Here is a 23,932-nt window from a genome sequence, read left to right as displayed (position 1 = left end):
GTCCCCAGAGCGTGTAGCTCGGAGGGATTGGGATTTCTTTAGGTGTAGCATGTCCAACAGCTCTGGGTTTGACATAGCTTTATATGTTAGGCAGAGATCACCTCGGAGTAGGCGATATGCTACGGAGTAAAGCTGGAGTTTTTTGAGGCAGTCAGTGTAGGGCATTTGTTTGAGGTTAGTAATCCTCTTTGTGAGATACTTCTGTGGCCTTTCCAGCTGCTGCAGATGTCTTGTGAGGTACATTCTAAAAGGGGCGTTGTACTCTATAATGGGTCTAATGAGTGTCGAGTAGAGGGGAACAATGACCTCTTTTTTTCCTGGATGAGAACCCTTTTATGATGAGGTGTGCCACGTAGAAGGACTTCCTGACTACTGTGACGATGTGACGATCAAAAGGAGAGACTACTGTCCACCTGGATCCCAAGGTCTCTTATCACACATTCAGTGTTAAATAGATTGCTGCCTATGTGGTAGTTCCTGGGTACAGAGTTTTTACCAAAGGGGATGACACTGCACTTTTTGGCACTGAGCTTGAGTCCATGGCTCTGACTCCAGGCATCTGTCTCAGCGAGGCCCTTCTGTAGGATGTCCACATCATTTGGGGACTGGATTATGACTCCTACTTTGCAGTCATCTACAAACTTCATTAGCCAGAGGCCCTCTGTGTTAGCCTGTACTTCAGAGAAGTAGATACCAAACAGGAGAGGTCCCAGGACGGAACCCTGTGGTACTCCAGTTGTCCCTGCTTTGAGGTCAGATTTGAAGTCTGCAACTTTTACAGTGTGGTTTCTTGTCAGTGAGCCAGTTGGCAACCCATCTTGTGATGTAGGGATTTATACCTAGTTTAGTGAGTTTAGCTATAATTCCAGAATGGGGGATGGTGCCAAAAGCCTTGGCGAGGTCAAGATAGGCTGTGTGAACCGCCTTACCTTCATCTACGGCTTTGGTGACTGTCTCAAAGAAGTCGATCAGGTTCAGGAGGCATGATATGCCTTTCACAAACCCGAACTGGGTGGGGTCCAGAGTTTGGAGGTTGCCAATGTCTGTTTAGGAGTTCCATGATGATACGTTCCATGGCCTTGCAGACCAGGCTCGTCAGGCTAATAGGGCAATAGTTCCCGGGATCAGTGGTGGCTCCCAGTTTGTGGAGTGGGATAACTGTTGCTTTGCGTCATTCAGTGGGCACAAAGCCTGATGCGAGGCTATTACTGAACATGGTGCTTAAGTGGGGAGGCAGCTCGTTCTGAAGTTAATGTAGAACGCAGCCTGGGATGTTGTCCGGTCCCATGGATGCTGTGTTTTTGGCTTTAGAGAGTGCAGCTTTTAACTGCATAGTTGTGATTACAGGGACTCTGCATTCTTCCTGTATAGATAAGGGCCTTTTAGGGGGTGGGGTAAAGTTAGCACTGTCAATATCAGTTGGTTCTGTAATTTTCATGCTGTTGTGCTGCAACTCAGAGCAGATCTGGGTGTTGCCATCGAGATTCTTGACATAGCTATAGAATGCTTTGTGGTTGTCCTTGGAATTAGTGGTGATTTTGCTTACGCAGCTAGCTTTGCAGGATCATATAAGGGATCTCAGCTTCTTACCGAGGCTGACCAGGGAAGCTCCTCTACTCATGGGATTTTACTCTCTTTTGCAACAGTTTCTTCCATCTGTTGTACAGTTTATGGCAGGGGACCACCAGATTGCCTTCTTTTTTGGAGGATAGCATCTTGGTTCTGTTTGGGATAGCACGATCCATGCACTTGTGTAAGTGCTTATAGAGTGCATTTGTGTAGGATTCAGCAGTTGTAACTGTATTGTCCACCTGCATGGGTGTCTTGAAGATCACCACTTCTGTCTTAAGAAGCATGAAGTTGGCTTTGGAGAAATTTTTTACCGTGGTTTCCTTAATGGGGGTGGGGGCAGGATGTGGATATCAAGGGTGATTAGCTTATGGTTAGATCGGACCAACGAGGAGTTGACTTCAGGTGTGGAACACTGGTCACTCATGTTGGTAATGACTAGGTCTAGGATATTGTTGCCCCTGGTGGGGGTGTGGATAAGTTGATCCAAGGTATTGGAGTTTATGATTTCCAGAAAGCGATGAACTAAGGAGTTGGTACATGAGTAGTTTTCCCAATTAATGGTGGGGTAGTTGATGTCACCCATTATTAGGGTGTTTGGTTGCACCCTAATATTTTCCAGTACATCAAGAAAAGAGGAGTGGGAATCTTGGGGCATGGTGGGGGATCTGTAGCATGCTACAATTTGTATTGCAGTTTTGCCCAGAGTTAGTTGCACTTGGAAGGGCCGATCTTGTCTCCTGAACCTTAGTGACGTCTTTGAATCAGTCTCCAGAGCCATGGACGAGGGTAAAGCAGTCCACACAGCCTATCTGGACCTTGCCAAGGCCTTTGACACCATCCCCCACTCTGGAATCATAGATAAACTTACCAAGTTGGGCATTAATCCCTACGTCACTCGATGGGTTGCCAACTGGCTTACTGACAGAACCCACACTGTAAAAGTAGCTGACTCCAAATCCAGCTCCAGATAAGTGGAGTACCTCAGGGTTCTGTCCTGTGACCTCTCTTGTTTGGCATCTACTTCTTTGAAGTACAGGCTAACACTAAGGGACTTTGGCTAACAAAGTTCGCAGATGACTGCAAACTGGGAGCCATTACTGAATCCCCAAATGATGTAGATACTCTACAAAAGGGCCTTACAGAAACAGATGCTTGGTGCCAGAGCCATGGGCTCAAGCTCAATGCCAAGAAATGTACAGTTATCCCCTTTGGGAAAAAACATGTACCTGTGAATTATCACATAGGTGGCAGTACACTAAACACTGAAAGTGTGATAAGAGACTTAGGGACATAGGTGGACAGTGTTCTCACCTTCAATAACCACATCACCACAACAGTCAGGAAATCCTTCTATATGGCACACCTCATCACTAAGGGCTTTTCATCCAGAAAAAAGGAGGTCATTGTCCCACTGTACTAATCCCTCATTAGACCCATTATAGAATACAACACCCTGTTTGGTATGTACCTCTCAAGACATCTGCAACTGGAAAGGCCACAGAAATACCTCACAAAGTATCACAGGACTAAAGCAGATGCCCTATGCTGACTGCCTTACAAAAAGCATATCGTCTACTCCGAGGCGAACTCTGCTTAACATACAAAGCCATGTCAAACCCAAAGCTGTTGGACATGCTACACTTAAAGAATTCCCAATCCCTCAGAGCCACAAACTCCAGGGATCTAAATCTTGTCTAAATCTTGTCATCACAATAAACAAAACATGCTGGAGGGATAGGTTCCTGACCCAGAGACTCCCCAGACTCTGGAACAGACTGCCCATACTTGTCAAGCAGAGCGCCTCTTTGGCCCTCTTCAAAAGGAACCTTGATGATTGGATGGGAGAAAGGAAGTTCACCCCGGGGATCACGTCAGTCATCCTGCTAGACAGGGGTCCAGGGAAGTAAACAGTGTGAGAAGAAATACAGAGAATTGTTATGGCTAGGCTTGTATAGGCCCTAGGGCCGATAGCCTAGTACCAACCTATAAACCTATGGATAACCTCGGATGCATTATGCTGAGCAACTAGCCTGGAGCTGTGGATATCCTTAATGAATATGGACACACCTCTGCCTTTGGTGTTTCGGTCCAGGTTACATGGCCGAAAAGTGTGGTACGAGTTATAGCCCGGTAGTGCAGGGGTGCTCTCTGGAGCCTTGAACCAGGCCTCAGTCACTGCACAGATATCTATGTTCTCCATTTTAAGGAGTGCCTCGAGTGAGTGCATTTTGAGATTTAGACTTCTAGCATTGAGTAGCATTACCCTCAGTTTTTGCTTGCCTGTTCCTGTTACGGTGGTGAATTTATTTGAACCTTGCCTACAAAAGGCATTATAGGGGCAGCAAGAGCCTTAGCCAATATCCGGAATCCCAGTGGCGACAGGTGCAGGCCATCTGCGGCAAAGCATCGTGGTCTGTCGACCATGTCATCCCAAGCAGACAGATACTGTATCCCCTTAGAATGACACCAGAAGCTTAGTCAATTGTTGAATTCAATCATTTGTCATTGTACTGCAGTATCATTCTGGGTGATGGTAGAATGCTACTCAGGGCTAGGGTCATACCTGTCTGGGCTACAAGATTGGAGAGCTCTTCCATGTCTCTTTTCATGTAGTCCAGGGAGGTACGTCTCAGGTCATTCACACCAACATGGACAATGACAGAGTCATATTTTTACTTGTTGTTGTGTGACCCAAGTGTGTGGGTTATGTGGTGGATCCTGGCACCCGACAGTAACCTTCTCCTTGTTTAGCCTGATGAGTGGGACATCCGTGTGCCTGACTATAGAGTCACCTATGACTAGTGTGTTGGGTACGTTGTTTTGCCTTATTAGCTGTGGTTGAGTGGCAATGTGTTATTTGGGTTGTGTTGGGGGATGGAGGTTGCTTGCGTTTCTGCTTTGGAGGTCTCTGTTGCTTAGACAGATTATAGAGAGCCTCCGCGAATGTTTTTGTGTTACTATGTGTGGATTTTGGTGGTGTAGATTTAGTGAGACTATGTGATGAGTGTGGTGTGGTGCAAATGTTTTCCTTCTCCTCATGACTGTCAAGTTCAGTCTTGGTTGGAGAGAGCTTTACCTCCAGTTTGGCTAGATAAGTGCATCTCTCACAGGTTGTAGTGTTGGGTGGTAGGAGGAGAGGGTTGTCTGTGTACATGAGGCAATTTCTACATTGCCTCAAGATGCCCAGATACATATAGACAGATAGGAGAGAACACTGGGAGCTGACCATTGGACATGCCCAAATAAAAAACTATTTTCCTCTAGATAAGTGAGGAAAGTGAGTACAAGAGCTGTTTTCCTCTAAGCAAGTGAGAAAAATACAAAAACTGTTTTCCTCTAGGTAATAAGGAAGGTTGAGTGCTATAGTAATTAGTAACTTATTTAGTGCTTACAAGTTCTGAACAAGTGCTGAGCACGAATAAGCAAATTTAAGTGCTAAAACTAAGAATCTGTATCTGTACTAGACGAGTTACAGGACAGAAACAAGTGCAAATGCAGGCTTTCAAATCAGAAAGTTGATAGAAAAAATTGCCCAAACGGTCAATAACTACAATTTCTGGGCCAGAACCACTCCTTATGTGGTAGGCAGGTTACCTAGTGCTTACCACTCCCACTGATAACCTAGTAGGCTTCCCTCCAACACAGAAAGGCTTGGGGGGCTCAGAAGCTTACATACAGTCCTGGATACAGGAAAGGTAATAAACAGGCTTAAAGTTTTTTTTTTTTTTTTTTTACAGAAAAGTAGTAAAAACAATTCACATGCAGTGCAAGCTAGCACACTTGAGTATGTAGCAATATTAGACCAAACACAGTTTAAAAAATGCAATTAAATTAAAAAGGACTAAAAGCAAGTGCAGAAAGAGTTTATTAGGTAGAATGTGGTAAAGAGATGGGACTGGGGGAGTGTCTCAGATCAAATCTACAATGGGGCAGGCAACTGCAAAAACCACCAAATTTAAACTACAAGTCAAAAATAGGGAGGGTGGGACAAAAAACAACAGCACAAACTCTAAAACCAAAAACATATACTCAGCTCTGTATATTTGTAGATAGATTGGAAAGCAGTCTCTCAGAACACAGGTTCCAGCAATGACCTATTAATAACTTTCTCATCCTTATCAGAAATAGTAGGATTGGAATTAACTAAGTGGTTTGCAGCAATGGGATCAACCAAAGCCATAGCTGCTGGGTCAGGTTTGAGAATACTGTACAAAAATTTAAAAGACTGAGGAACTTTGTATGTCTTATCTGCCTTTGCAGGCAGTAACATACACATTCCCTAAAGCACAAAGAACAGGAGGAATGGGTGTAGGTTTTGAAAAATCCTTCTGTAACAAATCATAGTATTTTCTGACGGACTGAGAAACCTTAGTCTTCTCCCACTAAAAACACTGACACATTCCAGCAATAGTCTCAGAGAAAGAGAAACTCCCACAGGGAGAATCAGAAATTGAGCTCTCCTCAGACTCTGAATCAGAAATCTGAGGAAAAACCCTGTATCCGTCCCTGCATCTTCCTTGTTCAGATTTAGAATCTTGAATCTCTTAAGGAAAAGAGGGATGCCTCTTTCCTTTACCAGAAACTTCTTTACAAGAAGTATCAACAGCCTGAATTAAACCCTAAACCAGACCCAGTCAACTACTCCTATCAAAAGAAATTTGAGGAGGTGTAGACACATGGTTGGTTTTCTATCTCTTTTTGATACAAAAATGGGGCCAACCTTCTTACTAATGGTGGCAGCTGCGTTCCCAGGTATAGGCACAGCATTCTGAGACAACAGGGAAATCTTCCCTATTCCCTCTCTCAGGACCGATAAGAGTATCTCTCCTCTGCCCACTGAGGGGACCCCAACAACCACAGAGGATGTGGCTCCATAGTGGCTTTAGGTACTACACCACAGGGATCCAGGGTAAAAGATAAGTGGTCTGAGGTATAACAAATGGTCACAGCAGAGTCACCCACCTATGGCTGAGGCTAAATGCTAGCCTGCCATGGTGGCAAAGGCTGTTTAATTAATTACTTCTTTGTGTGGTTAGAAGGACCAACCATGGGACTGGTAGTCGACTGCATGGTCAAGCTGAAAATGGTGCCTCTTTCCCAGGAAAGAGGAGCTGCAACTGCCAGTAATCACTACCAGTCCACAAAAGTTATTTTTGACTGAAAAAATACAGTAAAAAGCACTTTAAAATGCTATACCAGCATTACAAAAGAAAAATAAACAATTTCTCTACAGAAAAAAACATTTGCAGTTATTTACACTTCTTTTAAACTGACAGAAAAAAAAACAAGTGTTCTATTTAAAAGTAACACTCCTAGCTTTAAGATAACATCCTTGAAGAGGAAAGTAATAAATCTTCAACAAAAGAAAAAAGGAAGTTTTTTCCCCCCTTAAAGGGAACTTCTGCCCAGCAAAGTAAAGCACAAACCAACCATCGATCCTCAAAAGACTCAGAGGTGCATAATCTTCAGCTTCACACCCGCACGTGTCTCTTAGTCAGTTCAGCTTGAGCTGCTTGACAGTTTGGGAACATGGAATGTGCCCTGAAGCATTGGAAGCCATCCAAATAGTTATATTCTTGCGGGATATAACTCGTATATCTAAAGCTAATGCAGCAGAGATCAGTATGATGAACATATTGTATTTTCTTTGTATCCATAAATATTTACTTCAGCTGTCCTAGTGAGAAATGTTTATACAGGAGTATTTTATTCATTTGTACATATAAGCACATAGATATTCAATTTTTCGACTATTCATGTGTTTGACAAAGTGAACTGCCAATTGTTTTTATCGAATGCTCATTTTTGAAAGCATCCATTTTGCAAAACGTCTGTTTAGATGATAAAGGCAAGTACTACTAGCATGCAGACTCCAAAAAGAAAACTACACTGCACAGACCATGCTTTCTACACTTGCACCAAAACTCAATAAATCTCTTACAAATCCCCTAAAACACACATTCTCTTATTCCATATAAATTCAATTCAAAATGCATACCCTCAAGCAAGTCCAATGCAGGTGCTCTCAGATGGGACACAGCCTAACATGTTTCACCCTTGCCCCTTCTTAATTCCTCAAATTCCTTCCACAAACTCTGTCATCATATCATATTAATAAAACCACTGTTGCAAATATTGTACATAGCCTCTTTTTTCCAGTGTATATTTTTGTTTTGCCTATTCTTAGCCATCGCTTACATTGCAATTGTATTGACTACTCCTGAAATTGGTCCACTACAGTAACACTACACCATAAACAAAATAAAATAAATACTTACTGCTACAAATTGATTGTTTTCAAGTTTGATAATGTCACCAACACGTACATTCATCCATTTTTCATTCTGGAGTCTGCAAAAACAAAACAGAATGCCAAAAATGTTTCAGACCATACCAAACCAAACACTTCACGTCAGTATGAAAGTTAAAAACAGATCACAGTATTAAAGAGGAAAGTGAATGGTTTAAATCTGCTAAAAGAATTAAAATGCCACCAACAACAAATATATATTAACTGTTTTACTTTAAGAAAATAAATGTTTAAAACTGTACTAAAGTTTCACATATGGGTGTATACATCATTACTGATGTGTGTAAACATCATTATGCTCTACATATCTAAAGTGGAGATAAAAAGTTTACACACCCCTGTTAAAATGCCAGGTTTTTGTGATATAAAAAAATGAGACCACAATAAATCATTTCAAATCTTTTACCACCTTTAATGTGTGTGACCTATAACCTGTACAATTCAATTGAAAAACAACAAATCTGTTAGGGGAAAAATATAAAAAAATAAAAACCTACAATATGCTGGAAGTGTGCACACCCTTAAACTAGTACTTTGTTGTGTGTGCACACCCTTAAACTAATACTTTGTTGAAGCACCTTTGGTTTAATTACAGCATTCAGTCTTCTTGGGCAGGAGTCTATCAGAAGTCAATAAGCATAGCATATCTTGACTTGGCAATCAGTCACGGTCATGTTGAAAGGTGACATTTCTCTTAATCTTCATCTTTCTAGCTGATGCACACTTTGAAGAATGCTTGATATATAACCCACTTCATAACATATACATGGTGGAAATTGATATCTGGTGTAGATACCTAGATGATTGTTGGATGGTGTGGCGTGCAAATCCCACATATTTGCAGGAGTTTGTGGAATATCTAAATGGTAATATTTGGGGTATACAATTTACCATAACACACAATTCTAACACCACTGACTTTCTGGATGTGACAGTCTATAGGAACAATGATCACACCTTGAGTACCAAGACCTTCACGAAATACCCACAATATAACACCCTACTCCACGCATCTAGTACGCAACTGCGCCAAACCATCCGCAACATACCGAAATCCCAATTTTTGAGGATTAAAAGTATTAGTTCATCCAAGAGGGATTTTGAGGAAGCCAAATTGGATCTCCAAAACAGATTTTTGGAAAGGGGATATCACCAATTTGACAATGTCAGCTAGTACATGGTCTGATAATCAGGATAGAAATACGCTACTGGAATACAAAAAACATCAACCGACAGGACAGGGGTCTTCATTAAGGTCTGTTACTACATATGGCAGAAACCATAAAGTTATCAGAAGCATTCTTGATGACAACTGGAACATATTATTAGCCAACGACCAACTAAGGAATCTTTTGGGCCCCAAATGTCAGTTTTCCTACAGATGGGGTAAAACTTTAGGAGCCTTGTTCTCACATTACAAGCATAAAGTGGGGGTGCCATCTATAAACAGATGACAATGTCTGGAGACCAACTTTTGGGCACTTTTCCATGTGGCCACTGTGGATCCTGTAATCAAATAAGTAAATTAAAACAATTTACGTAGAGTATATGATCATAGAGTTTTTGGCAATTGCAGTAGTAGTTGGGTTATATATTTGGCAACATGTCAATGTTCAGCATTCTATGTAGGACAGACATCACGTTCACTGAGAGTTAGGATGGGGGAACATAAAAGTGACATCAGGAATAAAAAAAGAGACAAATGCTCTGTATCGACACACCTTAAAACACAATAATGCAAATTCATGTTTATGATCATAGACAAAATTACTGGGGACAGGAGCAACCAACAGGGGTGGCATAGTATTTTGAACCACAAAGAAAAATATTGGATCATTTACCTTGGGGCTCTTTTTTCCCCCCTGGCCTTAATGACCACTTATAATTGGGATGGATTGTAAATGCTGGAACCAGCTTATAGATGTGGTATGATTGGGAAGAATTTGAAATAATCTTAGAGACATTTTCCCAAGTATGATATGGATCAGATTGGTTTATTAACCATGAATCCAATCAAACAAATGACATAGTCTATGTTGTATATTTTTACATTATTATAGGCTACATTGTCCAGCTACATATCACAGAACTTTTCTCCATTTCGTGTTTATGAACACATTATTGCCAGCACAGGTGGTGAATTTTTGTTATAAAACGGGTCTATATACCAGTCTATTCCAAATTTTTGTGTGTTCAATCTAGTTGATTTTTACATCCAACACAGTCATTTATAGTTAATGTATAGATACATATTATAAATACTGATATGGTGCACCATGACTTGATAAGGGCATCTATATAAGTTACCCTAATTATACCATTCATGGTACTGGGGACTTTGTGAATTGCCCACAGCATGTCCTGATAACATACTGTTGATAATATCTTTCTATTCTGTAGATTATTTTTAATGTACAATATTCTTATTTTTGTGGATGATTCGTTAAAGGTATTACATTATACTTATTTTCATGTCACTGGGGACTTTGTGGTTTTTTCACAGTATGTCCCCAGTATAGTATACTACTGACAGTCCATTTCCATTTTTGTTGATTACTTTTCATGTATATAATTTATATTTTTATCTTTGTGGATCATGGTTTATGTATATTATTCATAATACATGTTACCTTCTATATTTTTTCATATTGTTTGTAATATGTTTACACTTTTCTGATGACGATACCTATGGTTATATATTAATATATAAATAGCATTGACAAACCAGCCTAAGGGTTGGACTTTACCATTTCTCCATTGGTTGGTGGTATGTATAAATATTCATGAGTTTTTTGTGCATGACAAATGCTTTTTTCACTGAGGAAGTCTGAAAAGCCGAAACCGGTTTGAACTTATAATGTGTTTTGTGGCATTTCATGCCTAATTAATAGTTACTTTTCAATAAAAGATTTATTAGCTGCACATGCTGGCCTCTGGTGTTTTATTGATTCGTGGTTTGGCCGGGCACACCGTACTGGCGAGGCGTTGAGTTCTCTTTAATTGATGGCAGGAGTGTACCCAAGAAGACTGAATGCTGTAATTAAATCAAAAGGTGCTTCAACAACGTATTAGTTTAAGGGTGTGCACACACAACAAAGTATTAGTTTAAGAGTGGGCACACTTATGCAACCAGAGTATTGTACTTTATTTTTTTTTTCCCTAACAGATTTGTTTTTCAATTGAATTATACAGGTTATAGGTCACATTAAAGTGTGAAAAGTTCTGAAATGATTTATTGTAGTCTCATTTTTTTATATCAGAAAAACCTGGCATTTTAACAGGGGTGTGTAAACTTTTTATATCCACTGTACATAAACGGTTTACTATTATTTCACTGAATTAAACAATGGCGAATTGCTACTAATTCAAAACAAAAGCGCAAAATTTATAATGCTGAACACAAAGTCTAACTCCGAAGTGGTGAATGTTCGAATTTGACATAATTCGAACATTCACCACACTTCCGGGAACAGTACTACTGTGACTTGCACAGTAAAAACGTGTTTGCAGGGGGGGCAAGCCCACCCACCACCCCCTGCTACTTAAATATACAAACTCCAGGATCGCACTATAGTGAGGGAAAGGGTACACTTCCCGATCCCCACTATAGTGTGATCTGCATCACAATGTCGAACCTTACAACGGCGAACGAAACGGCACTTTCACACAGATGTAAATCGCACAAAGTGTGATCGACAAAATGATGTATAGCCACATACACACACACAACTACAAACCTCTTCTCATAAAAGGATAATAAGCAATATGCTAATTATTCTTTAAAGATGCTGCATTCACATGTGTGAGAGATCGAGCAACTGTACAGTCTTAAAAGTTAATCCGAGTATCTCCCGTGACACCCTTATCAAGGGAGGTTTACAGCTGTCTTTTTTTCAGATGGTATTCTTTTTTGTTGTGCTTTCTTTCTCTTCAATTTTTGTATGTGCACAAACATACACACACAAAACTCTGTATAATTATATATTTGCACAGATATACATGCACAAACACACACACACACACACACACACACACCAATTCACACAAAACAGATATACCAACACCAATTCTTACCTTAAAACTGAAATTAAAAAGGACATTCTCCCATTCACTAAAAAGAGAAAAAACTTCACACAGTGGAAACCAAACAAAAATAGAAATATACAACCACTCAAAAATAAGACTGCCAACCTAAATCAACCACCTAAAATTCCTTCACAGTAGAAATAAAAAATGAAAACACAGACCAACCTCAACTAGCAATTCAGAAAAATTGCATTAGTGACACAATAAACCTGATTTAACTACACTACATTATCTAAAAATAAATTAGCTAAAAAGAAAAAAAAAATAGCCTATAAAACTAACAAAACAAATGCTCACTGCACTATTATAGATGGAACTGACTTTACCAAAACGTTATTACATACCTCAAAGCACTACCCATTACAAATGCAGACAATAAAAACAGCACATCAAAGTAAATGGGAAATACTTAGCAGCCATAAGAAATAGAAAAAATAAATAAATTTAGTATGTAGGGGGCTAGCTCACATGACAGACAAAATATGATGTATTGTAGGACTAGGAAAATTCTGTCCAAAAGAAATAGACACACATGCACACACACCAATGAGACAGAGGAAGTGCAAATGCACACCTTGCATTTATATACATTTTAAATATTTAATTTTTAACAAGTTGGTAGGCTAGTCTACAGATCTTTTATTATTCACATCCAAAGCTCACTGTGGAACACTACATTATTAAGTGCAGGAAAACCATTCTCCACTCCACCCAACAAAATACAAAAATAAGACAATGAATGAGAACAGACTGATTCGACAAACTCTGACCTTAGACTCAAGCTGCTATAGATGCCGTGAGCAAAGCTAAGGAGCACAACACTAAAAAAGTGGTTCTTTCAAAACAGGACTTGAACAAAGACCCTCTGGATTTCCATTCTGGATGCCTTATAACCATTATGCTACAACAGTAGCTGAGAAATGGATAGCCACAAGTCCAGGACGCTTTTGCCAGAGTAAACCCTACCTCTAGTCAGGAGGAGGAAGATAAAGAAATGTGAATGAAATATCCGAAAACAAGACCACAATAAATCAGAAAGCACAGTTACGTAAATAAACTTTCCATAACAGTACATGTTCTAATAGGTCACTGTTGCAGTAGCCTAAGCTATATGGTTATATCTTGACAATGATATGACCAACCTGGCCAGCCTTTCAAAGCTTAAAAGAATGTTCCACAAGTTTTAGCTACCAGGAGCTCATGCAAAGCCCCATTAAAAAGCAATGAGTGAACCAAAAGCTTCAGAGCTTTCTTACCCCAAAAATGGAGGCAACAGACATGAAAGGAAAAATGCTACGGGACAGGTACTGAGATACAGTCACCTATCAGAACATCTACCGTTATGTCAAAATTTACTTACACAACTGTACTATGCTCAAAATTAAGTCACTGCTGCAGTAGACCAAGTTATTTGGGTAGACTACCATAGCTTAGATAAAACTCAATGAAGGAGGAACCTGTATGTTTTGCATCCTGCACAGTAAACAGCCAGCTTCAAAAGCTTTAAGGGCACCTTCCACTCACCCAAACTATTACTCGTATCAAATTGAGATAAAGAAAGAGTGATCTGGGTGCAAAACCTTTCACAGCTTCCCTGCCAACAGAAAGAGGAAGGCTAAAGCCCTGGAAAAGGTTAAAACTAGTAAAGCGAAAATGCAGACCCTAAACCTGGCAACAGAAACATAAAAAAATAAGGGGAATGGCTGGAGGGAGCGGTTACTGCAGCTGTTATCATTCAAACATCTATTGTTACGGTAAATTTACTTATACAATTGTATTAAATTCATTATTATGATCACTGCTGCAGTAGCTTTAGCTGTATTTGTAACTACCACCGCTTAAACTGACTAGGAGGAGGAAGGATAAGCATCCAGGAGACCCTAGAGAATGGTCCCACCAAAGTTAGTCCTAGATGTGGAGAAGGACCAAGTTATTGCTTCTAGAATACTCCTAGAATCCAACCCTTTTCAAAAAGCCACAGATGAAGCCAAGGCCTTGGTAGAATGAGCATTGACCCGGTCAGGAATTGCCTTATTGCGGTGAGTATAACAAAAAGGTAACTTCATGAGACAACCACTTGGAAATAGTCAGCTTTGGCACAGGTTGTGATGGTCCCTACTCTGGGCCAGTAATCAAGGAGCTCAATCCTCACCACTGACACTGGTGAGAGACGGCCACTTGGAGCAAAAATGGATACACACAGTATTTTCAGATGCAGCTGTCTGCACCAAGCACAAATTCTCTTAACAGCACACTCCAGTCCTGGGGTTGGACTCTGTCTCTCTCCAGGCCCCAAAAAAGACTCCACACTGACCACTTTGGAGCTCTGTGTCCCTGCTCCAAGTAGCTGACACACACACACTTGGATATTTGATTTATACACACACACACACACACACACACACACACACACACACACACACACACACACACAGGAAAGGCTGGCACAGATCTACCAACTGTGCCCCCTCTGCCCAGACTTTAAGGTAATTACACTGCCACCAGTCAGCTACTCTATGGCTCTTACAAGGGTACCCAATTATATTGAGTAAAATCAATACTAAAACAAATGGCAGAGTTTGACCAATGAAGCAAGTCTTTCAGAAGCTGCCACAATGTCACTAAAAGAAGCCTTGCGTACTCTCAAGACGTTTAAGACCAGCCACAATGAAAGGTATAAAAAGATTTAATAATCAATAATAAAACGGAAAACATGAGAATAATGAATATCTAGTTACAATAATCACCAGAGTTTCAGTCACATGAGATATAAAAAAATAACAGTTGGATAGATTCACATAGATGCAGAAAAACAATACTTAACTAATCTCACTATATTTTCCTGACTGACTTAATTACTGTTCCCTGGTTACTTACTAAAGCAAGGGAAGATGATGTGTTGAGTTGCTTACTACAGCAAGGCAGGATGAGGTGTGAGGCTGTGTGAGATATCTGTCAGAAATCTTTCCTGCCATGTTCCGAAAAACAAAGTGCTACTGCAAGAGTTCTGGAATATCTCTCACTAGTATCTAAAAAGTCTTTTCAGTACTGGTTATAGAATGACATCACATCTGGTCACCTGGCTCTGATGCAATACACACCCAGAGCTTTGCTAAGATCTGTTGCAGCATCTGAAAGCTATAAAACAATTTCTAAAATTTCCACCCTTCCAGGGTAGCAATTAGTTGACCCCTAAGGACAATACAGCAAGATTCCTAGTCCTGGTTTTCCCAGACATTTTTGTCTCTGGCTGCAATCAGACCTGTAAGATAAAATCTTTATAGCCTAAACCAACCCATTTAATTTTCAACCTATTTTTCAAAATTAGCTGGACTGAAAATAACCTATTTCATTCCAGAATTCTCTGTTAAAACATACACATTTAATCACTTGTAATATTTCCTGACATACATGTACATCTCTTTTCCATCCAGCAGGGCCCACTATTGATGCATTTTTAACACAAGTAACTTTACAAATACATTTTTAACACAAACATCTGTACAAATTAGTGTGATAATCAAATGACATAAAATTCTTTACAAAACTCCAGCTAGTTATGCTGGCATATATTACATAAGCACTACCCTACTCTCCCTGGCACAGATGGCACTACCTCATATACACAGGATATCCTTTTTTTCATACCATCACAAGAAATTAACAACATAACAGAGATCCTAATATATTTTGTTCTGTCAGGATAATACTAGAGTTGTCTGTGGATGTCTAAAGTATGGCGTATCCTTTCTCATTTCTTTCTGTTGTCTGAAAAGAGGACAGGGAGATGGATAGCCTGGCTCAAAGTAAACTCAGATATCATTTTAGGCACAAATGAAGGATTAGTTATCATGGAAACTTGTTATTTTGGGAAATGAGAAGACTGACCCAAGAGCTTGCACTTCAGATTCTTTTCTTGCAGAGGTTAGAGAAATCAGCAACACTGTTTTCTAGGTTAATAACCTTAAGTCAGCCTGATAAACTGGTTCAAATGGAGCAAGAGTTAGTTTTTCCAACACAAAATTACGATTCCAGAGGCTTGATACAAAAACATTTTCACATGACACTGCATTGAAAATGGGATCCATGGGAAGACTTGCTAAAATGCCAACATATGAACCTTACTAGATTAAGTAATACAGGCCAGAGCATTGTACCCATTACAAATAATGCAGAACCACATAAACACTAGCCCTGAAAAGGTGTTGGTCCATGTCCTGGCAACAACTACAAATCTTTTCCATTAACTAATATATGATTTTCTCAATGATGGGTCAGAGTCCCCAGCTACAAAAATCTCGGGTGGTCCTCATGGAAGGATATGCCAGAGCACTGCGAAGATGCTCTGTTTTTGGAGACAATATCCAATTTATAATCAGAAACAAATGTATGGGACTTGGACCAAATTGCTGCTGCACAGATTTCATCAAGGTCCTAGCTGAAAAGGCTGATGAAGTGGACACTGACCTAGCAGAATAAGCTTTTGGAGGACGGGGTATCTACATGCCTTTCAACAAACAGTAGAAATACAATCAGTAATCTATTTTGCTAGTGGGATTTTGACAGTGCCTGGATTAGTCGATAAGGTGAAAAAGATGTAAATAGTTGCTCAAATTTTCTATACTCCTTTGTCCTGTGCAGATAGAAATGCAACTGCTTATGAACATCAAACAAATGTAACATACTCTCACTTGTTAGAATGATTGGGAAAGAAGACTGGTAGGTGAATGGACTGATTAATATTAGACTCTGTGGCAACTTTAGGCATAAGTGTAGAATTCGTTCTTAAAGAGACCTAGTCTTTGAAGAAGGTGATACAAGTTGGTTTAGATGACAGAGCTTGTGGCTCAGACACTTTTGGCTGAAGTAATGGCCACAAGAAAAATGGTTTTCCAAGACAGAAACATCATGTTACAGGAGTCAGCAGGTTCAAAGGGTTTTTGAGTGAGACCTTGAAGGACAATGGTGAGGTCCTAATGAGAAGGATCTTTTACTGGAGGCCTAAGTAAGAAAACCCCTTTTATAAAAACCTTAAGTAGTTTGGATGCTGAATGTGAGTACTAACAATTAGAATATTTCCCTACATCAAAATTTGCAATTGCTGCCAGTTGTAATTTTATGAGAGAAACTGGCACCATCTTGAAAAAGCAGACTCAAACAGAAGTATAGCTGAATCAGGAGCTGAAAAGGGATCGATATTCTGTTTCGATGCTCAGATTGAAAATCTCTTCCATTTGCTCTTATAAACCTTCTTTGTGAATGGCTTCTGGGAAGCAAAAAATAATCTCTCAGAGAGGTGAAGCCAGCCTGGGTTTTCTTAGAATCAGTGGAAGTGGAGAAACCAAGCAGTTAATCATAGGGCTCTAAGATTGGAACGTTGATGTTATAATGGATGGGAAATTAGATCCTGACTGGGATCCAGTATCTATGGGGGATATTTGCTCTGAGACCGTAAGAAAGGGAACCATACCTGATGAGGCCAGGGGGTGGGGTAATGAGGATTAGTGTGCTCTTCAACCCACTGGCTTTCTGTAGGACTTGGGGAATTAGAGGTATTGGTGGGTAATCATACAGGAGACCCAGAGGCCAATCATGGACTAAAGCATCCCTCAGTGACTCCCCATTTGGGGGATCAGACCAAAGTACTTGCTGCATTTGTTCAGGGGGAAGGCAGAGAGATCACAGCAAGGTTGGCCCCATTGGCTAAATATTTGGTTCACCACTGACTGGTTCAGGGCCCACTTATGAGGACTCAAGACAGATCTGCTTAGTCTGTCCGTCAATATGCTGGTCTCCACAGGAATGTGCATTGTAATGAGAAATCAGTCTGAAGAGAACACCCATTTCCACACTCTCATGGCCTCTCTGCACAGAGTATGGATGGGTTTCCCCCACTTGCTGATGTACCAGATTACTGACATGTTGTCTGTATGACTTGGTATCATTCCCAAAGGGAGACCGTCATGAAAGGCTTGCAACATCAGGAGGACTGCTCTCACCTCTAGGATGTTGATGTGCAACTTGGTCTCTGTCAGGGACCACATGCCTTGGACCAACTTTCCTTGATAATGCCCCCCACCCCCAACAGGGAAGCATCCATGGTCACTGTGGCCAGCGAAGGAGAAAGAGAAAAAGGCCTGCCCAGGTGCAGGTCGTTTGACAGAATACACCACTGGAGGTAACGCTTGAAAATTGGTGTTACTCTGACAGTAACAGATAGTGATTTGTACAGAATGGACCATTGAATGGCTAGAGTCCATTGTAGCACTCTCATGAAGAACCCTGCTAGTGGTACTAGGAGTATGGCAGCTGACAGATCCCAGAGCTCTCAAAATTAGCTTTGCAGGTGGAATGGGCATATCCAGTAATACCTGAACTTGTCTCAGAGAAATTACATGTCGTGGGGACAATGACACTACTTGTGTGATTGTATTCAGTTGCGCTCCTATGAACTCTATTGCTCTGCACAGAGAGCAATTTTGACTTTGCTAAGTTTACTGTAATTCCCAGAAGACTGAAAATCTGCCTTTGATATAACTAGGACCTGCTGGAGAGACAAGTATGTATCCCAGAGATTACCATGTCTCTGGAATAGGCTCCCGATCCATACGAAGCAGAGTTGCTCCCTAACCCAATTCAAGTACAACTTGGACAACTGCATGGGGAACAGGAATTTCATGCCTGGTTTGGCACCTATGTCTCTAATGGACACAGGCATCCTGTAAATGGTTCATCTCCCAGGTCCTAGCTTGTAAATGTTTCATCTACCAGCACCTGCTTACACTTATCAAGGGTATCAGAACTTGTCAGAAATTTGAGATGCATGGCTAAGCTTATAAAAGGCCCTTGTGGTCGTCAGCCTAGTAAACACTTATGAACCTATGAACCAGTCAGCCACTCTAAGGCTCTTAAAAGGATATCTAAATTATACTGAGTAAAATCAATACCAATATAAATGGTAGTGTGTAACCAAAGCAGTAAGGCTTTTCGGAGTGGCCAAGGCATCACTAATATAAGCATAAGCACTCCAAGATATTAAAAATGTTCTCTAAAAGACCAACCACAACGAAAGGTATAAAAATATTTAATAATAAAACAGAAAACATGAGAATAGTAAATATCTAAGTACAATAAACACCAGAGTTTCATTAACAGTAGAAATAAAAAATAATACAGTTGGACAGATTCACACAGATGCAAAAAAAAAAAAAAAAATGTACTTACCATAATGTTCCATTGGTGCTGTCCATCTCAACCTTTATTCTCACTGATGGGTTGGATCCGATCCATCAGATCCGTCTCAGCCTTTTACAAAAGCTCAAGGCCTTCAGCAAAGCTTGTGAGCATTCAACCTTACCCACAATGCCCTTCCCTAACTCCCTCAGATCTTGTTTGCCCCAATAACTCATATTAGAGGTACAGCCTTCATGGCTTAATAGAAAATATTTCTGAGTCTATAGAGTCCTATAATATCCAATTAGTGCCACTCGGTCTTCCCAGCAGGGGCTGTATGGAGGGCGGATTATGAGAATAAAGGTAGAGATGGACAACACACATGGAACATTACGGTAAGTACATAAATTCTTTATGTGATATTGTCAATCTCACCTTTATTCTCACTGATGGGACTGTGTCCCAAGCTATCTGATTCTTGGGTGGCTCATGGGAGAATATTCCTCAGAAAGTACAGCTGTGTACACTTACCATAAATGTAGATGTTAGAGTGTATTCACTGTTGCAGTCATCATACTTGGGTTTATCTGCCTGCAGGTAGCCCTCAGTCAGCCCGAATACCAGAGTCTTGGGATTTCTGCTTCAGATGCTGCTGCTCATCCATGACGTCAGGTCATCAGGGGTATTAAACATGCAGCCGACGCCATTACATAAGTTTTTCTTGCCCCAGATGTCAAGAGCCCCCAAAATAGGAAGCAATCAAATGGTGGGGGACACCTCCCGTAAAAAGTAAATACCATTTCCATAAGATATGGGCAAAAAAAAAAGAGGATAGGTAGAAAGTATAGAAAGACAGGCAGCTGGAGGGAGGGTAACTAGGACTGCAACAGTGAATACACTCTAACATCTATATATATGGTACATGTATACAACGTACAGTTGTGTACACTTACCATGAATGTAGATGTTCGAGTGTATTCACTGTTGCAGTCATTACATTTGGGTTATCTGCTTGCAGTAGCCTTCAGTCGGCCTGATTAACAAAGTTTTGGATCCTGCGTCAGTTGTTGTCCCTTCTTCCATGACATCAGGCTGTCAGGGGTATAAAACATGCAGCCGATGCCATTACATCAGTTTTTCTTGCCCCAGATGTCAGGTGCCCCCCTAATGGGAAGCAATTAAATCTATAAATACATGGATATACCTCCAACAAAAAAGCAAATACACCAAAAAGCTTTTTGAGCATAGTGTGAGTAGAGATATAGCCAAAAGAAAAAAGGGGGCTGGAGGTAGGGTAACCAGGACTGCAACAGTGAATACACTCTAACATCTACATTTATGGTAAGTGTACACAACTATACTATGTTCTTCGTGTTTCACTGTTGCAGTCATTACATTTGGGTGGATAGATTCCCAAAGCTAAGGTTGGGAGGAGGAATTTAAATAGAATTAGGACCAGCTATAAGACCCTGCAAGACTGCAGTGGCAAAACCAGCTCTGGATTTAGAGAAAATTGGCAAATGATAATGCTTGGTGAAAGTATGTACAGAACTCCAGGTAGCAGCTTCTAGGATGTCCCTAGTAGGGATGCCCCCTGAGAAAGGCTGTTGAGGTAGATGCATTCCAGGTTGAATGGGGTCTGATGCCCTGTGGGATAAGTTTACCATGGTGCTTATAGAAGAAATGAATGCAGTGGCCTATCCATTTTGAAATGGTTTGTTTTGAAATAGCTTTCCCCTCTGTCCCTGCAGCAAATGCCACAAGCAGTTGTTCAGATTTCCTCTGAGGTTTACTCCTGTCCAAGAAGAATCTACGCTGTCTGTGCACATCTAAAGAGTGCAGTATCTGTTCCCCTTTGTTCTGCGGGTTAGGTAAGAAGGTAGGCAAATGAATGGACTGATTAAGAGCCATACTGGATACCACCTTGGGCATGAAGGAAGGATTGGTTCTGAGGGACACCCTGTCCGCATGAAAGATGATGAAAGGTTCCATTGCCATAAGGGCCTGTAATTCAGATACCCTTCTTGCAGAAGTGATTGCTAAAAGGAAAGCTGTTTTCCAGGAAAGAAATTTTAAATCTGCAGTAGTAGCTTGCTCGAAAGGAGGAAGAGTGAGTTTCTCCAAGACAAGATCCCAGGCTGGATTTGGAGCTCTCCTGGGTGGCCTTAAATTTTTGGCACCTCTGAGGAAATGCTTGAGCAGTGGGTGAGAGAAGAGGTGAGGCTCTGTGCCATAATGAGCTGAAATGGCTGAGGCATAAATTTTGATGAAAGAAAAGGACAAGCTCTTATGCTGCATCTCAGTCAAGTATTGTAGAATATGAGGTAAATTGGGCATTGCTGCGTTCATTCCTTGAGATTGGTTCCAGGCACAAAATCTTTTCCATTTTGCAGCATAAGATTTTCTAGTACTAGGCCTTCTTGCCTCTGAAATGATATCCATCACTGATTTACTGCGGGATGGTAAAGGAAAGAGTAGGTAATTAGCCAGGCTGGTAGGTTCAGGGTTTGCAGCTGAGAGAGCAGAATCTGGTTATCCTGCTGAGACAACAGAGGAGTCTGAGGCAGGTGCAATGGAGCCAAGCATGACACACTGCGTAAGAGTGGGTACCAGTGTTGTCCTTGGCTTGTCCTGTTTGATCTTTAGCAGTACCTTGGAGAGCAGAGGCAGAGAAGGAAAGGCATAAACTGTTTTTTTTTTCTAGCTGAAGGATAGAGCATCCACTTTTTAAGCTAGCTTGTGGGGAATCCTTGCACAAAATTTGCCCAGCTGATGGTTCTGGGGGGAGGAAAACAGGTCTATACCTGGGCTCCCCCCATTTGCTTGTCAACATGTTGAAAATCCTTAGTTCCAGTATCCACTCATGTGGGTCCATGAGGTTTCTGCTAAGTCTGTCTGCCAGTGTATTTAGTTTTCCTGTCAGGAATTGAGCTTGTAGATTCACTTGGAAGCTCAAGGCTGTGTTCCACAATGCCATGGCTAGTCTGCAGAGGGGGTAAGAATGTGTACCCCCTGTGCCACATGACAGTGGTGTTGTCCGTCTTTACCAGTAGTTGTCCTGGAAGAATGTGGTCCTTGAAGGCTGTCATTCTGTACAGCTAACATTTCCTTTTGATTTATGTGCAGGTGCATTTGACTAGGGTTCCATTTGCCCTGAATGCACTTCCCTGCCAGGTGAGCCCCCCATGCATAGTCTGATGCGTCTGTTAAGATTTGGGCGGCAGGGAGTAATGTGAATGATATTCCCCTGTTTTGGTGGTAGGCCTCTGCCCACCAAAGGAACTCTAGGCATAGGCAAGGTATGATAGAAATCATTGCTTCTAGAACCTGTGAATGTTGACACCATAGGCTTTTGAGATACCATTGTAGTTTCCTCATATGCAGCCTTGCATATGGAATTAGAAGAATGCAGGAGGCCATGAACCCCAAGTCTTGCAGTATTTGCCTTGCAGATAAGCTGGGTTTTTGTGGCCACTTGTTTGAAATAGGTTGTCAAATCAGTTTCTCTGGCGTGAGGAAAGCCAGCTGGGAAGTTGTATTCAAGCTTGCTCCCAGGAATATACTTTGTTGACAGGGTACCAGGTGTGATTTCTTTTTGTTTATGGTGAACCCCAGACAAGTCAGTACCCTTTGAACAAAGGCCAGATGATTCAAAAGAATGTCCTGGCTTTCTGCCTGAATTAGACAAACGTCCAGGTATGGGTATATTTGAATATTTCTTTGCCTGCAAAATGCAATGACTGAAGCTAGGCACTTTGTGAATACTCTGGGCGCAGTAGATAAGCCAAAGGGCAGTGCAGAGAACTGATAGTGCATGTAGCCTGCTTTGAAGCGTAGGTATCTTCTGCAAGACTCCCTGATAGGGATGTGCAGGTATGCTTCTTTTAAATCTAGTGTTGCCAACCATGCATCTTTGCCTAGCATAGGAAGCAGCTCGTGAAGAGTCAGCATCTTGAATTTTGGAATCGCCAGAAAGGTGTTTAGAGTAGAAAGGTCCAAGATAGGACGCCATGTATTGCCTTTTCTGGGTACCAGGAAAGGTCTCAAATAGAAACCTTGCCCCTTTTCCTCTTCTGATACCAACTGAATAGCCCCCATGTTTAAGAGAGAGAGTACTTGATTTTGGGCCTCTGCCCACTGATGTGAGGGTAGATCTGGTACCCACATGGTGTTGCTAACGTGTGGAAATGAAATCTGTATCCTTGGGAAACTATATTTAAAACCCATTTCTCCAGGGTAATGAGTTCCTTTTGGCCTGCAGACCAATCTTTCTGCCTAAAGGAGCATTCAGTTGGGAACTTCTTGGAAGTTTTAAAAGCAAGTCATTGAGACAGTCTTCCATGGGGGGTCTTACTACTCCCAGATTTGGGTGCGGAAACCCCCAACTACTTAGTCTTGTGTCCCCCTTGGGACTGAAACCTGGGGTTTCTGCAATGCCTTTTTAAGGGGCTTGGAAAGGACCAATTCTCAGAGGGCCAGTGCCTACTAAATCTAGGAGGCTGAACTTGTAAGAAATCTTTAACAGTTTGCATAGATTTAGCTTTATCTTCCATCTTTTTAAGAACGTCCTCAGCCTTGTTGCCAAACAGGCGGTCCTGATTTAGGGGAGCATCCAACAATTTAGCTTTAACATGATCAGGCAAAGATTGCTCCTTAAGCCAAGCATGCCTTCTGAGCACAGACCCAGTAACAATAACCCTGTAAGAAGCCTCTAATGAATCAAATCCACATTGCAAAGTATGTTTTCCAACCTGTTCATCCTGTAATTCTTTATTTTCAGCAGAGTCAGGA

The 23,932-nt window shown here is 41.1% G+C and overlaps 1 protein-coding gene across 1 annotated transcript in view; it reads right to left on the bottom strand.

The window, feature by feature from the left end:
• Window positions 1-23,932, bottom strand: part of ATP8B2 (ATPase phospholipid transporting 8B2) — a gene marked incomplete in the record, with an annotated part of 2,601,455 nt that overhangs the window by 1,627,097 nt on the left and 950,426 nt on the right. Inside the window, 1 exon segment of the mRNA XM_044080643.1 lies at window positions 7,851-7,923. Within this exon segment, the coding sequence (XP_043936578.1) occupies window positions 7,851-7,923 (73 nt within the window).

The sequence above is a fragment of the Protopterus annectens genome, chromosome 8.part0 (assembly GCF_019279795.1).
Source record: "Protopterus annectens isolate FY-2018-M chromosome 8.part0, PAN1.0, whole genome shotgun sequence".
Lineage (NCBI taxonomy): Eukaryota > Metazoa > Chordata > Ceratodontiformes > Protopteridae > Protopterus > Protopterus annectens.
Note: the sequence above shows the minus strand (reverse complement) of the source record. Positions and strands in the feature narration are given on the sequence as shown.